Here is a 17,061-nt window from a genome sequence, read left to right as displayed (position 1 = left end):
GCCTAAGCTCTTATCCATTACGTCATTGCTTTATGCAACTAATCAAGGTAGGGGGAAAACAAAAAACAAATGAAAGAAAATGAGTTAACTTGCCCCTTGCCATCTTGGTTATGAATTCGCATGACCTTTTAGCTGAAAACAGGGCTAGGAGCTGGAAGGCAGAAAGGGTGGTGACTGTGGCTCCAGATGGCCCTGCTTTCTCTACAGCTTGGTGGCCACCACCATAAGCAGATTAATTTACATACTTTACCATCATATTTAGTACCAAAATGATCCTAGTAGGAACATATGCTATTCTTCTTTTATCAATGAATTTAAATTCTTTTGAAGGAGCATATCCAATTTTTGATTTTCTTAAAAAATTTTTTTATTCCAAAACTGATGGCAACTTCAACTATTTCAACTAACAGTTGAACATATTCTCATTATGTCACCCAATAAAAAGCTTTCAAAATATGACTCAGTTTTAAATAGCTCTTTTAAATATGGTTAATGTAGATTTAATCTATTGGGATTAATTTTAAAAAAGAAGCACTAATAAGTATTCTTAAAGGAGAAATCCTATTCCATGACAGTAACAGCCTTTTCCTTAAATACTAATCTCTTGGAACTAAATGCACAAAGATTACTCCATGACTCACATGGGCGTCATATATAAAAACATTATATATACATATATAATCTCCATCCCCTACACTCTTTGAGTCTCTGTATTCTGCCTTCTTGTGGGATACATATATACTTTCATACTTTTCTACTTCTGATACAATAACTTACTATTTATACTGATATACTGATTCAGCTCACTTTTTTTTAACATTTTTATTGGAGTATAATTGCTTTACAATGGTGTGTTAGTTTCTGCTTTATAACAAAGTGAATCAGTTATACATATACATATATCCCCATATCTCCTCCCTCTTGCGTCTCCCTCCCTCCCACCCTCCCCTCTAGGTGGTCACAAAGCACCGAGCTGATCTCCCTGTGCTATGCGGCTGATTCAGCTCAATTAAAATAAAAGATATTCAAGTTTAAATTATATATAAACTAAGGATAATTTTTAAAAAGCTTATGGACATGGATTTCTTTAATTCTTATTAAGGCAAGTTATGCAACAAACATGCAATTTTATAATTATAGTATTGCCTCTTTATGAAGATGATATATTCAGGTATTTTAGAAGTAGAACTAATATAGGAAGCATATGATATGCTAAAGGTGATAAATTCATGTGATTAAATCTGAAGTCAAATTTGTTAAAGGGGATTCCACCACCAGGACATCTGTAATTTAGGTACAGTTCTTACTAACCTACTATGAAGTAGAAAATGATATATCAATAAGTCTATAAAATATAAGAAGTATTTTTTCCCAAGCCATACCAAAAATCAAGTTCCTTTAAAACAAGAGTAACATTAAATTGTTAATTCATTTTGACTTACTAAAAAAAATCTTTCTTTGACTTGAACAAGAGTTCTAATACATGATTCTAAATGCTTCTGAGTTCAGAAGTCTAATAAGTGTCAGTCAGCTTTTCTTTTTCACACTTACGTCCTGTCTGGATTTGACATGGCTGATTTGCCAGCGGAAGAATGTTCTCATCAACTCTATCCTTTCCTTTTGCTTGCCTATGGCATGAGACAAGCTAGAAATCACCTGTAAACAGCAATTAGTAAAAGGGTTTTTTTATATATCAAAAAATGCTAGAGAGAATACTTATGGATCACTACTGTATTCATCTAGTTAACCTCATTAAAAAACTTTCCCATATGAATACACTACTTATCAATGAATGAAGGGGAACAAAAGAGGAAAGAAATCTTCATTATGTGTATCCTGGTAATAATCAATAAAATGTTTATATACAGTATATGAAAATTAATATGATCACTGGAATTTAATTCAAGAAAAACAACCATACATTTGAGAGTTTTACTACGTATACAAAATGTTTTTATTCACTAGACTTGAGGGCAGAGACCAGGTTTAAAATATCTTTCTAGCCCCTAAATACCTTCAATACCTTGGATTAGAAGTTTCTCAATAATTGTTTAATGATTTTCTGGATTCAACAAACTCATAAAAGCAAATAATTGTTACACTTTGATGTACTTTTTCAGTGATATTATTCCTGTTCTTTAAAAAAAAAATCTATGAAGGCTTTTAAATCCTGAAATAATTTTTTTTTTTTTTTTTTTTTTTTTTTTGCAGTACACGGGCCTCTCACTGCTGTGGCCTCTGCCGTTGTGGAGCACAGGCTCCGGACGCGCAGGCCCAGCAGCCATGGCTCACGGGCCCAGCCGCTCCACGGCATGTGGGATCTTCCCAGACTGGGTCATGAACCCACGTCCCCTGCATCGGCAGGCGGACTCTCAACCACTGTGCCACCAGAGAAGCCCAATATTCTTTCTTATAAAGAACTGAGTAACTGAAATATATATCTAAAAATGGTCCCATTAAAAAGAGATTTGGTAAATTAGGCATATTTACTGAGAGACATTCTGGTTCTTTAAATAATTTTCAAAAGTGGAAAAGGGCAGGAATTCTAAGATACTAGTAATAGTCCATTAAACTGTGTAGTGGCACATGGCTGTTCACTTTATTTTCAAAAACTGGACATGCATATATACTCTTTTTGCGTGTGACACTTTTGAAATTAAAAAATTAAATTTAATAAAATATTTTAAAACCTTAGGAGAGAATTTTGAGGGTAATAGAGAAAATGACTGACATTAGTATCTATTGTTTCAAAAAAGCAAACTACGTAAAATGATCAATTTTACATTGCACCCTATAACACCCCCAAAAAAGTATATTTAAAAAAAACAATAATCTTATCTAGTTCATTAAAACAGTGAGTGCTGCATCTGCAGTCAAGTAGCTGAGGTGTCTGCTGTGAGTCCCTCTTCTCTGAAGGTCACCATCCTCCTGGGGGAGCTACAGATTTGCTGCCCATCTGCTTTGTTCAAGGTGCTGTTGGGAAGCACAAAATTAGCCCAGATTTGATCCCTACTCTCAAGTTCTTAAGAGGCTGACAGAAAGTGAAATAAACAGTGCTCTTGTGCTTATCAACAAAATGAAGGACTTCATTAATGAATAAAGACATATAACAGATAGAATGTGGGATACTTATGCCCCTCCGAAAGGATGGTTGAAAATGTGGGTAATGCTGGTTCCCTGACATTCTGTTAAGGGCAGTTAGGAAGAAAAGATTGGGAAGAAAAGACTAGTGTTCCCACACTTAATATGCACTCTTAGAGCACACAAAACGTGATGGCAAAGATAAAATGACGTGATCCTGGCACATTTAATGTGAAGAATAAATCTTGTTTCTATGCATCTATTTTTCTACCAGTTTCTGAAATGATCTTCCCTTTGTATCTTGTAATGATCTAAACAATCAGTTCCTGGCATTTATTACCCAGCAAGACATTTACTGAATCTCAGTTAAAAAGCAGTATGAAAAAGAAGACCTCATCTTTTCTCCCAATGGAGACTTCATAGGTTTTTTGCAGCTCCTTCAAGCTGTTGATCTGGCTGCACATTTGTTTTATATCTGCTGCATGCTTTTCTCTCTCTTTTTTCATTTCCATTCGGTGCCAGTCAATAAAATTAAGTCTCCATTTACTTAGTTCAGATATGATGTTTGTCTGAAAAATAAATATACTGACAATTAAGTAGTCTGTTCCTTAATACCGCTTCATAAAATGACACTGAAATTAAGAAAAAAATTTTAAAAATCAGAACAATCAACATAAGAGCTATTAAAAAAAAATCCACTAATGAAAACATCTGCAAGTTCAACAGTCACAGCTCTTCTTAGTTCACATTCACCATACTAAGGACATGATTTTTTTCCCTATTTTAAGTTACTTTGTATGAAACCTTAGTGTCATTAAAATATTTTTTAGGTCTCATTCATTAATAAACAGTTCCTTTGTTTACTCAAGGACTTAAATATCCATATTAAGGTGGATCAGACAAAAAGGAAATGCAGGACTATGGCCTAGGCTGAGCCACAGGACTGCGATATTATTTAGATAGAGATGAACAGTGGAAACCATTGGAGTTGATGTTTTCTTCCTCCAAATCATTCATCACAACAGCCACCTTAAAACAAATTGCTAAGACTGATCCCTTTTCACCCTACTGACTGGCATAAATAAAAAGACCAAATAATCATGTTATCAAAAAACTGGATAACAGTATTAAAAAACTGGGTAACAGTATGGTTAACTGAACATAGGACAATTTTTAAATGGTTGGTGGTACATTACTCCAATGGACTTAACGCCACGATTAGAAGTATGAAACCTGTTCCCTGGAGAAAAATGATAGAAATTATACTAAAAGATTACTTCTAGAATTTAAGGTTCCAAATAATGGAGAAAATATAGATGCCACAAAACTCTCATGACCATAATTTCTCCACATATGTGAATACTCAGCTTAGTTTTCTCAAACTGTTTCAGAAAAACTGTCATTTTCTCCATTATATTTTAAATAGCAGAAAAACTGCCATTTCTGGATTACTTTGTTTTATTTAGAGGCCATTAACATTACCAAAATAAAAATCAATTTTTATTGATTTATCAGTTACATACTGTGGTTGCTATAAGAGTGGCTATAAAATGAATACATGTTGCTAAAATTGGGTCTTATGCTTCATATAAAAGGAGACATTTCCATTAGTCATAGGTACGATGTGGGAAAGGCTCAATAGGTGTCTCTCTCAGTCACACAGGCTGAGCCTTTCAAAACATCTCGAGAAGTTCAGTAGCACATGGAGAGCTGTTCCAGCAACTATTTAAAACCTTGCTATTCAAAGTATGGCTTCTGAACCATCACCTGGGAGCTTGTTAGAAATGCACCATCTTAGGGACGTCCCTGGTGGCACAGTGGTTAAGAATCTGCCTGCCAGTGCAGGGGACATAGGTTCGAGCCCTGGTCCGGGAAGATCCCACATGCCACGGAGCAACTAGGTCCATGCTCCACAACTACTGAGCCTGTGCTCTAGAGACTGCAAGCCACAACTACTGAGCCCACGTGCCACAACTACTGAAGCCCGGGAGCCTAGAGCTTGTGCTCCACAACAAGAGAAGCCACCACAACGAGAAGCGCGCACACAGCAATGAAGAGTAGCCCCCGCTCACTGCAACTAGAGAAAGCCCATGTGCAGCAACGAAGACCCAATGCAGCCAAAAATAAATAAATAAAACTAAATAAAAAATTTTTTTAAAAAGTGGTACAGGTCTAACTATGTGCGTTTCAAAAAAAAAAAAAGAAAGAAATGCACCATCTTGGACCATGGCCAAGACCGACTGAATAAGAAGCTGCAGTTTAACAGAATCCCCAGATGATTCATATGGATGTTAACAATTGAGAGGCATAGATTTAAGATACTGGACTGATCTAAGGCAACTAAAGTTTTTTTGTTTTTCTTTAACTTTTTAATTCAAAGAAAAGAAGAATAAACAGTGCAATCAAGAGCAAAACTGCTATACTACATATTAAACAATTGTAAGTGAACACTGTAATACCTTAAGACCTGAACTCCAATGATCAAGCACATTTTCCATCTTTTGAAGGTTTTCATCAGAAATAAGAAAATCGGTCCCAACTACTTCATGGGCATCTACAGGACTAGAATTAGACCTTGGTGAGGAAGAGTCAACTAAAAGATTCGAACTGAAGAAGTCCAAAACCAGGTGAGGTGACTTCCTTGGGGACGACACTGGTGATGACCCTAGAAGAAAAGAAAAGTTGGAGTGGTTAGCTAAATTGAAAATAACCCAAATTGGTAAGGAGTTATACTGGAAGCCTACAAGATGTCAGTTATCTATGGAGGCTGAGGAAAATGCAGAGAATGGACTTTCAGTGTACTGAATCTGGCTATTTTAAATTTCAGTATTGTCACTGATTTAGGACTGACCAGCACAAGAAGTCTCCTACACTTCCCTCCCCCACCCACAAATGACCTCTATCCCAAATAAGGATGTTTCATATACCTAGGTATAGCCTGAGCTGAAACTATTATCATTCACATCATCATATCAACATTTACTAAGTGCTTTTCATGTTCCTGTAATAAAAACGTCATAAGGATGAGCTCATAATACACACTATTCTAAGAAAAAGGTATTATTATCTCCATTTTACTGATGAGGAAACTGAGGTTTAGAAAGGGTTAAGTAACTGACCAAGGTCAGAGTGGCTGTATATAAGTCATTATTACTTTATGTAAAACAATGGGGTGGGTTTTAACACTACTAAAATTCAACACTATAAGAGACTAGTTTAGTTTATCAAACACTCAGTTGTAAGGCACCCTGTGAGCCTTCAACATATAGATGAGAAATATATGTAACTATATATATGTATGTACATATGTACATCACTCCCACCTCCTTCCCATGTACATGGGGGGTTGGTGTGAGAGCCAGAGCTAGAAAGAGAATTGGTATCTATCTTTAAAAAGCACAAAATAGAAAAGTTACTATTTTATCACACATGAATATTGGAATTACAGACTATTCATCATAACTTCTCATGTATCTCACACTTTTACTATAAGGGTCCTAATAATCAAGACTGAAGGGCTTTCCTCTTTTCCTTACTGAATGTATCAAACAAAGAATAATCTACTATAGAACTTGTTACTTAAAAGTAAATCTTTCCAGAATACTTTGCAAAAGGGAAAATCATTCCCTAATACATATATTTTGTGTAAAAAAAATGTATCAAAAAAATGGTTCAGGCTAGTCATACAATGAAACACTACCTACTTTTTCTGAAGATGGTTAAGGAACCCAAAGAAAAAGGCAGAATGACAAAGTACATGAATATTCTCTTTTACTACAATTAGATCTGCACTCAGGGAAAAAGCATGGCTCTGCCTTTTTGTTGTTGTTTTTAAATATATACTCACCTTTTAAAAAATAGCATTAACTTAAGAATGTGGGAGGCTCCATTTATAAGTGAGAAAACTAAAGGATAGAGGCATTTCTTATATGGTGGCTTAAATGGTCCTTACATTAAATAACACTGAATCGGGCTTCCCTGGTGGCGCAGTGGTTGAGAGTCCGCCTGCCGATGCAAGGGACACGGGTTCATGACCCGGTCCGGGAAGATCCCACATGCGGCGGAGCGGCTGGGCCCGTGAGCCATGGCCACTGAGCCTGCGCGTCCGGAGCCTGTGCTCCGCAACGGGAGAGGCCACAACAGTGAGAGGCCCGCGTACCGAAAAAATAAAATAAAATAAAATAACACTGAATCACATAGTAAGAAAAGTCTATTTTTATTATTCTACGTCAAAGAAGAAGTTTCAGTCTGGTGTTAGTATGCTTTTACAACCTCTTTAACACTTGCTAATCTCACCCTTCAACAAAGAAAAAACAGACTTCAGGCTGAACATATCATCACTACTAGTATTCGGTCAAAATTTAACAACTTTGTTTTAGTTGCATTTATTTTAACCATTGCTTTATAATTGTAACAAGTATATATTATTTTTATGCGATAATAATGACAGATATAAATTTTCCTTTTAAAATGAATTTAAGCTAAAAATGAATATAGCTAAAGAAAAACACTAAATGATAGGACAGGTGGTATAAAGATGGGACAAAAGTCATTAAGTTTGTACATGGATGCCTGAAAGTTGGGAAATGATGTTCTGGTTTATGAAAAAAATTAAATTGGCCAAAATGATATCCCATTAAATCTTTAAAAATATCTGCCCTTTGGGACTTCCCCGGTGGTCCAGTGGGTAAGACTCCACACTCCCAACACAGGGGGCCCGGGTTCGATCCCTGGTTGGGGAACTAGATCCCTCATGCATGCCACAACTAAAAGATCCCACATACTGCAACGAAGATCCCATGTGCTGCAACTAAGACCCGGCACAGCCAAAATAAGTAAATAAATATTAAAAAAAAAAATCTGCTCTCTAATCTAGCAGCTTTAAGAAAAAATGCCACACATTATAATTCATTAACCTGTCTTAATTGTAGTATCTGGCATCTTACAAAATAATTTAATTTTATTTTTTTTAAAGACTTTTTTTGATGTGGACCATTTTTAAAGCCTTTATTGAATTTATTACAATATCGCTTCTGTTTTGTTTTTTTGGCTGCGAGGTATGTGGGATCTTAGCTCCCCAACCCGGGATTGGACCTGCACCCCCTGCACTGGAAGGTGAAGTCTTAACCACTGGACTGCCAGGGAAGTCCCCAAAATTATTTTATTTTATTTATTTATTTTTATAAATTTATTTATTTATTTATTTTTGGCTGTGTTGGGTCTTTATTGCTGCACACAGGCTTTCTCTAGTTGCGGCGAGTGGGGGCTACTCTTCGTTGCGGTGCGCGGGCTTCTCACTGCAGTGGCTTCTTTGTTGTGGAGCACGGGCTCTAGGCACGTGGGCTTCAGTAGTTGCAGCATGTGGGCTCAGTAGTTGTGGCTCACGGGCTCTAGAGCGTGGGCTCAGTAGTTGTGGCGCATGGGCTTAGTTTGCTCTGCGGCATGTGGGATCTTCCTGGACCAGGGCTCGAACCCGTGTCCCCTGAATTGGCAGGCAGATTCTCAACCACTGCATCACCAGGGAAGCCCCCAAAATTATTTTAAATAGTATTACTTAATAAATTAGTAATAATAGCATTTAAAAATCCTGCCAATAAGTAATATGCTGCAATTATTCCCCTTACTACATGGATAATATTCACCAAGCACAAAATGTTGTATATTAATAAAAATAAGCTAAGGAAAAGTCCTACCGTCTGTCTTTGAATGACTTGAAATATTTAAATCACATCTTTTTCCAACTTCCATCCTCGTTTCTCTTACTGCAGGGCTATTTCCTGCTGAAAAGAAAGAGATTTTTCTTTTAATTAAACCTAACCAGTCTTATGTAGAATGCCTAATCACACACACCTAATTTAAGAAGGTAGCTGTACACAAGTCAGATTTTAGAACAAGGAAAATACAGTATGCTGGGATACAGGAACATTAAGACAAAGAATAGGAAGAAAAAAAAGTATGACTCGAAAAGTATTATTGTATCATTAATAAGCTCAATTCACCCAAAAAATATGGATGAAAAAGAATTCAGTCTACTAATGGCATTCAATTCACACTAAAAGAGTAAGTGGATGAATGACATTAGAACTTAGAAAAGCTGTCTTATCCTACAACACTGGATATTTCCGGGGCCCGCTGCTTTTCACTAGCTGCATTCAAACTAAAGTGACACTGGTTCCCCCCAAATAGGGACTTCTTTACTTGCACCTCAGAAACCTTTAGTTAATACATGGCGAAAAGGAAACTGGGAAAAAAAACCTCACAAGGATGGCTGTGTCAGAGGCTTACAGAGACTTTGCCAACTTCAACACAAGCAACGGCAATACCAAGGGTAAAGAGAATGGGATAAATTTACATAGTCCATTCTAACCAAGTCTGTGTGTGAATTAGGATATCTAAACTCACTGCATGTTGTATGCTTAGATCTCAAGTCCTTTTTGAAAAGGGCAGAGCATAAACAAATGAATACTATCTTACATGCTAGAAAAGACCAGGGTTCTTGGGTCCAAAGTGATTGCTTTAAGACAGTATTCAGCACTTTGGGTTTGCTCAGTAGGAAGTGCATATAATCAAAACATGGTCGAGATCACTGATGGAGAATGAATAAATCCAAGGGTCATATCTCTTGAAGATCAACAGAATTTGGGCAGAAAGTGTTCAGTGTTAGTACGTTTCAGTGTTAGAAGAAATATGTAGAAGAAATATGTATGTTTTGAGGTTCTGGTCCTATTTGTTGATCCAGTGTCGTAGGCTGAGGAGCAATGAAAACTCCATGTCTACAGAGGGAGAGGAACAACAGACACTAGGGCTGTGACTTACCAGGAACCTAAGAGCCTGCTGGCTCTGACTAGGCTGTGTCATGTGCTTCAACAAGGGATCCTTGGAGTTATGCTTATTGTTGATAACTGCCCATTATCAGGGCTGTTTTAGGAGGGCTATCTGTGCCCCTTGAAAGAACACTTGTTTTGAGTGAGCTGTTTGGAATCTTGTATCAAATAAGGAACAGATTGGTAAAAGGAGCTTTATCTTCCTTTCTCTACCTTTCACTCACTCATCTATCAACACACATCCTGGTTTGTGTTAGTTCTCAATTCTATCAGTGACACAGTTCAAAAATGGGTTCACCTTTGCGGTAACAATCCAAACAGTCCTCCAGGCCCGTATAAATACTGCTGACAAAGTCCTAGCACATGGTTCGTGAACTTAAGGGGTTCTGAGGGCTACCTATAGACCATCTCTAATTTGGGGGCTTGGGCATTTCGTTTCCAGTGTCTCCTGGCATAAAACCATTGTAACAAGTACAGAGATGCAACATACTCCGTTGCTCTAATTTTATGACTTTTCATAAAATAGCTAAATGAAGTTCAAATAAAACTCTAACTGTTATAGAAGAGCCAAGAAAAACGTATTAAAATGTAAAATTTCCCCCAAATTATAGTGATATACACTGTTGATTGAGAAGAATCACTGGAGAAGTATTTTCACAATCAAAAGTCAACAGCATTAAAAAACTCAGTAACATCTTAAATGAAGAGACATCTCGAAAAATATACATAACCTGGATTTTGAAGAATATCATCAATTATAGTAGGAATTCTAATATCTGGCACCACTTCTCCCTTAGAATGAGACGGCTGTGAAGCACTTGATTCAATATTTGGAGTCACTATAGCATAACGAAGCAGTTCTTCATACTCTTCCTATGAGAAGCCAACAATAAATAATGTATTATATCCCTGTCACAAGGGACACTCAGGCAAAAGAATGGTAAAGGCACAAAGATGTTTTCTACTTCAGTTCCCGAAACAGTATGCCCAAACGATAGTAAGGAATGTGTACTTTTATGTTTTTCATTCATCATTTACTCACTCTCTTGTAGTAAGTAAAATTTCTTAAAAACAAGCAAAAAATCCAACAAATATACCTACCCAAATTTCTTCTAGTGCTAATGCCTTAGTACCCATATTCCTTCAGCATGTCAATTTAAAATGGTGACACAGATTACCTAGAGCAGTTTCCTGAAGCCGATCAACATCTACAACACAGAAGAGCCCTCTTTCAATTGGCAGCTGCTCGCAGGTGGGAAAAGACACGGCAATTTCTCTGCTTTTCTGCAATTTAGTTCTAAGATGCTGCTCCCAAAGACTCCACAACAGGAAGGTCTAGGGATGAAAAGTGGTTTTGGCTCTGATCAATCCCTGCTCCCACCCAATTCTACAACAACCCTGAGTCTCTTTTCATATGTAAGCATGGAAAGAGTATGAGAGATACTGGGACAGAAAGAATACTGAAGATAAAAAGAGAACACAATGCCAACCTGCATTCTACCTGCTGGCACACCATGGCACATGCCAAAGGAGGACAAAAAAAAGCACGCCATAAAGTGTAGACCTTACAGGAATAGTCCTCAAGTTAAAAAAAAAAAAGTGGAATTTCCTAATATAGATAGTTAGATATTTGTTTAGCCAAACCAAAAAATTCTATCAGTGAAGTAAAAAATATACTGGAACTTAGTCTCCATTCAAAAGGGGTTGGTCACTGAGGCAACAAATATTCCTATTCAGGAGTAATTTCTAAGGATATTATGCCATGGACCCAGAGAACGTCTTTGCAGTAAAAATGGGGGGAAGGTTTTCAAGAATATGAAATGTCATTATTCTAAAGAATTAATATTAATTTTTCTCCATAAAAAGTTTAGTTCAGATACAGAAAACTCCACTATCATCATTTCATTGGTCATAACTGTCTTATTATTTGATTCACCTTCAGGATGAAGAAAAATGATGCTAAAAATTACCTCCTTGAAGTGTCACAGTAAATATCTGCTGAATTGAGTTAACAGAGATTCTGTCTAAAGCAAAGAAAGAACCTTACCTTAATAAGACCGTTATGATATGGTATAGGTGTTTGAAAATTAGCAACCCTTACTTTTTCCCTGTTTTCTATGAGTAAGAATATTTAACTGTCTAAACACACTCAAGTTTCTGGCCATGAATATGTCAGAGTGTCTTGTGTTTCCCGAAAGAATAGATGTAATTGCAGTCAGAGTTCTGAAGTCAGAACTACCTTGTAGACTATGTAAGTAGTCAATATCAATATGTTTCAAACTAGTTTCTAAGAAGGTACTTCAGGGAATCCACAATATTTTCTTCATATTTCATTTTTAAGCTATTTAACTCTTTAAAAAATTAATAAAAGAGCATACACTATCAAAGGTGACATATATACTAAATTTTAACAGGCCAGAAGCTGTATATTATTAAATTTGTTTGTTAGTTGGAATAAAGCTCCTTCTGCCATTGATGTCAAATTCTTGTGAATGTGTCATAGATTGGAAAGGTTGTAGCTCTGTACAAGTTTATGTTTTGTTGTTATTTTAACTTCACACCTGTACACATCTGCTCAAGTAAGCTGTACCGGTGAGCACACAACTATGACATAGGTGGTCCACACCAACTACCAGCCACTCAAACTCAAGCACATCTGATGGGGCCAGTCCCTCCTTATGACACGAGAGTGATGAGCTGTGTGGTAGCCAGTGACTTCACACCTTGTCACATGCTTATCATTAGCACTTATTCTAAGTTTGAGTCTTTGGGTGCTGCTTGTGTGATAAAAAAGTCTGAAGATCTTATAAGGTGTTTACATTTTAGTATTAAAGGTCCTGTGAGTTTTTCCCCCCCACCACTAAGCAATTCTTAGACACCACTTGGGTGTCCTATAATTCAACTCAATTCTGACACTTTCCACCAGAGATAGCATCAGATTCCAAAGGTGAAGGGATCAGTCCCACAAAACTTCCCTCCCCCACCCCACAACTTCAGATGCCAGTCGCAAGTCCAGGTTATCACCTGTGCTTCTGACCAACCAGCTATGGACTGGAGGTTCCAAAGACCCACTCCTTGGGTTTGAGTAATTTGCTAGAGGGCTCACAGAACTTGGAGAAACATTTTACTTACTAGATTACCAGTAAAAGGATATAACCCAGAAATAGCCAGATGGAAGAAATATACAGGGCAAGGTATGGGGAAGGGGCATGGAGCTTCCGTACCCTCTCCTGGCAGGCCAGTCACCCAGCACTTACACGTGTTCACCAACTGGAAGGTCCCCAAACCCAGTCCTTTTGGGTTTTGATGCAGGCTTCATTAAATAGGCATAACTGAATAAATCAATGACCACTGGCAATTGATTCAACTTCCAAGACCCTCTCCCTGAGGTCGGGGGGTGAGACTGAACGTTTCAACCCTCTGATAACATGGTTGTCTCTCCTGGCAACCAGTCCCCATCCTTAGGCGAGGTCCAAAAGTCACATCATCAACATAACAAAAGATACCATCATTCTCACTAGTTAGGAAATTCCAATAGGTTTAGGAGCTCTGTGGCAGAAATGGGATGAAGACCAACTATTTATTATAACTCACAATATCACAGGTATAAATAAGTTAATCAGTTCTCTCCTGAAGGAAGTTTGGATATGGCAAAGATGAAGGGTGCAGGACAACACTGTTGCCTAAAGAGATAGCACTATATGGGAGAGGTAACATCCAAAGGGAAGGCAAGGATGAAACATCTAAGTCACAATTCCAGACCACTTTTACCCTAGTAAATATTCACAGATACTTTTCCAATAGCTTCCCAATTCCTAAACCTGTTATTTCAATTAAAGGAACACATCTGTTTCATAAAATATTTCCCTAAAGCTTCTGTCATCTTATGCAGTGCCAGTAACAACTTACTCTACTTAGGCATAAACATACCATCCAGCTTTTCCCCTCTTAAGTAATATAACCATAAAACCCAAGATATACCGTGTCCGTATTCTCTCATTTAAAATCTACTCTAGAAATCTGAATCCATATTTTTGATGATAAAACACTTAGAATTAAAAGATATTGAAAACATTTCATATAAAAGCCACGCCTTCTGTAGTCAATGTACCTGTCACTGTCCAGGTCCTGGGCACCAGCAGGTGCTGAATGGTATGGCAACAGGGGCCAGAACCAACAGTGGAACACTGGGGAATCTAGGGCCCCAGAACTCTGGATGGCTTGATATTGGATTAATTTGCATTAAAGTGAAAGCAGCATTCACATGAGAGAGCTACAAAGAGAAAATTTCAAGAAAAAATGTTTCTTCAGATTTCCAGCTTCTCCTCTCACTGTGTTGTTTGAAGCCTTTGTACAGAGAATGCTGGAAGCGTTCATGATTATTTTCTGAAAGGTTAATTAAAACCATGTAAGGTATTTCCCAAGGTTTGTAAAATAATTCCCAAAGTTTGATATTATTATAATTTGATACACATTATTATTGTAAATGGCATGAATGAATGAAAAATGTATTCCTAGTTTTCCCTCATATTGTCTCTTGTTCGAAATAAATAAGTCATGACAAATTTAGACATGTCTTCCTACCTGAAGATCTGAAGAGACAGAACTGCCTCGGTCGGATTCATTGTGCAAAACTGGAGGTGAGCATTTCTCCTCATCTGATGACATTCTGTACAAATACTATAAAACAGGAGAAGCTAACTTCAGTTTGGTTTTTGCAATATTTAAACTAAAGTAAAGTGTTTTCTATATACATATATGTGTGTGTAATAACATCCTACCCTGTAAACAATAACCATTCGATATGTTAAAATCATTCAACATACTGAACACCCACAGACGAAATCACTGGGCAAGAAAGACAAAGACTCACTCCCAGTTTATAATGTAGTCAAGGAGATGAGACAAATACATGAAAAGTTAAAGAAAAAATGGAGGCTCCCTAGAAAAAGCCATGGTAGGGGCTGCTGAGAATCAGAACGTGTGATCACTGTTCAACAGTGTGTGAGGACCTAGGTGCTGCATCCTTTCCCACAAGATACTGAACCAAGAGAGAAGGAACAACCTGTGTAAATTCTCTGCTTGGCGAACTGACCTTTTGGGAATACTATTTTAAGAAAAGCAAGCCTATATGGAACAATAGATTCTAATACCATGCAAAGAAAAATTGTTTAAGGTCTTAACCAAAAAAATAAATAATAATAACAGTACTGGTAGTAACAAGTACATAAGTTCCTTAAAAGGCATATTATGACTATTCAAATGATCCGAACACCAGTTATATGTAAGACATTGGTGAGAAAGGTAAGATGAAGAAGTCCTTGTCCTCAAGGACTCTGCAATCTGTAAGGAGGGCCAGACATGTATATATTAGAAATGACTGATGAAAAAAGTGCTGTTAGATCCTAAAACAACAGAGGCACAAAGTAGGGAGGTCAGAGTAGCCTTTTTCACAGGGTAGGATGATGAGGGTGTGAAGGAGTGGGAATAAACGATCTGGGTGTTGAGACCTGAAAGACAGATAAAAGATAAAAGGATATGCAAGGCAATAGCGCAGCATAAGCAAAGTCAATGAGGCATGGCCACTCCAGGAACTGCAAGTAGTTTGTGAGGCTAAAGCAACGGGTACAAAGGAAGGTTTGGCTAAGGATGAAACAGGCAAGGTAAGGAGCAGCCAGATCATGGAAGATCATAATTATGCCATGTTAAAAAGTTTCGTCTTTCTTCTAAGAGAAGTTATTAAAGTCTTAAACAAGTGATAACATGATCAGGCCTGTCTTTTAGAAAGATCACTCTGGCAGCTTTCAGGATGGATTTGACAGGTGGCATACTGAAGAAAGAGCAACGGAGAGCCAACTTCAGTAGTCCAAGAGATAAATGTTCCCTCTGGCAAATGGGGACCTGAATGGAGGAGGCAGCAATGGGAAGTGGACGGAGTTATGCCTGTGAGACAGTTGTGTTATGGCAGTGGAAATTCGAGATCACGATCAACAATTGGTTAAGGGGTTAATGGGAGGAAATGTTGATCTCTTCCAGATTTCTGGCTTGCAACTAGATGGATGGTAGTGCTACTCCCCAAGGCAAGGAATACAGGAAGACAAGCAGGTTGGGAGGAAGGGTAATGGACTCACTATCAGACTTGTTGGGTATGAGGTGCCTCCGAGGCATGGAAGAGAGGCTGCCGGTATGCAGTATCTGGGCACACCACTTATGAAATGCACATCTCCAAGGACTGCCATTCACAATGGCTACAATGTGAATGGTACTTTCTGGAGTTAAGCAAGGTGGGAGTCCTGCACTGGATGTATAGGTTTCGAGATTCATTTTGAGGAATCGTCAGCATAATGGGAACTGCTGAAAAAAGAGAGAGGATAAGATCACTTATGAAAAGGAGTGTGAGAGAGAGTGTTATTCTGAGGTCCTTACACCCAAACTGTATGCAACATTTTTAGCACATGTGTATTTTTCTAGGAAGAGGATTCTCAGCTTCCAATATGTGTCCAGAGGGTACTATAACCTTAGTGAAGTTAAGGGCCACTACTGTAGCAAGAGGAGGGTTAAAATCAGAACTGCTAATATTTAAAGGGGAAGTGAAGAAGAGCCAGCAAAGATGGAAAAGGAAGTCAGAAGAGTAGAACAACGAGAACATCACAAAAGCTTCCAGGAGGGAGTGGTCAGAAACAGATGCCAAAGGAAGATGAGAATCTGACAGAGTCCCTTGAATTTGGCAATCAGGAAGTTGCTGGGGCATTTAGCCTGAACAATTTCAGTGGACAGTGGAACAAGTCTCAATCACAGTGGACTGAAAATTAAGAGATGAAGAAAATGAAATAGAAAGGGCAGATACAAGGGAGAAGTGCAATATTAGAATGGAAACATAGGTTGGGGTTAGACTGTGGAAAGGAAATTTCAACTTTATTCAATGAGCATTACTGTGTAAAGACATGATAAGTAAATGAAATCTCAGCATGACTGACTTTAGTTAAGCCAATTAGGGAGGATAAAATAAGCACATACATCTGCAGCAAGGAATGGCTGCTTCACGGACTTCAAATCCACCACTGTGGTAACCTTGTGCCTTCTATTTCAATTCCCTTCTTCCTTTAGGATGTGTTTGCAGACTGGTAATAAGGGGGGCAGGGATTGGGGGTGCTGA

The 17,061-nt window shown here is 37.7% G+C and overlaps 1 protein-coding gene and 1 long non-coding RNA gene across 10 annotated transcripts in view; both read right to left on the bottom strand.

Annotated features, from left to right (window-relative positions):
- LOC125963932 (uncharacterized) overlaps positions 1-17,061 on the bottom strand; it is a 498,665-nt gene that overhangs the window by 17,412 nt on the left and 464,192 nt on the right. The gene's annotated exons all lie outside the window — the stretch shown is intronic.
- Positions 1-17,061, bottom strand: part of POC5 (POC5 centriolar protein) — a 36,072-nt gene that overhangs the window by 17,412 nt on the left and 1,599 nt on the right. For 2 of the 9 annotated variants that reach the window (XM_033430045.2, XM_033430046.2), the window contains exons 2-7: positions 14,490-14,585; positions 10,637-10,778; positions 8,775-8,861; positions 5,541-5,746; positions 3,474-3,650; positions 1,552-1,656 (exon numbers count right to left, since the gene is read on the bottom strand). In XM_033430045.2, the coding sequence (XP_033285936.1) occupies positions 1,552-1,656; positions 3,474-3,650; positions 5,541-5,746; positions 8,775-8,861; positions 10,637-10,778; positions 14,490-14,573 (801 nt within the window). In that variant the 5' untranslated portion in view covers positions 14,574-14,585. Of the gene's footprint in view, positions 1-1,551; positions 1,657-3,473; positions 3,651-5,540; positions 5,747-8,774; positions 8,862-10,636; positions 10,779-11,083; positions 11,120-14,016; positions 14,379-14,489; positions 14,588-17,061 lie in introns of those variants that run through there. The other 7 variants (XM_049707745.1, XM_004270821.4, XM_049707749.1 and 4 more) reach the window with 7 other exon arrangements.

The sequence above is a fragment of the Orcinus orca genome, chromosome 3 (assembly GCF_937001465.1).
Source record: "Orcinus orca chromosome 3, mOrcOrc1.1, whole genome shotgun sequence".
NCBI classification, from domain to species: domain Eukaryota; kingdom Metazoa; phylum Chordata; class Mammalia; order Artiodactyla; family Delphinidae; genus Orcinus; species Orcinus orca.
The sequence above is the reverse complement of the archived record's forward strand: the minus strand, read 5'-3'. Positions and strand labels throughout refer to the sequence as shown.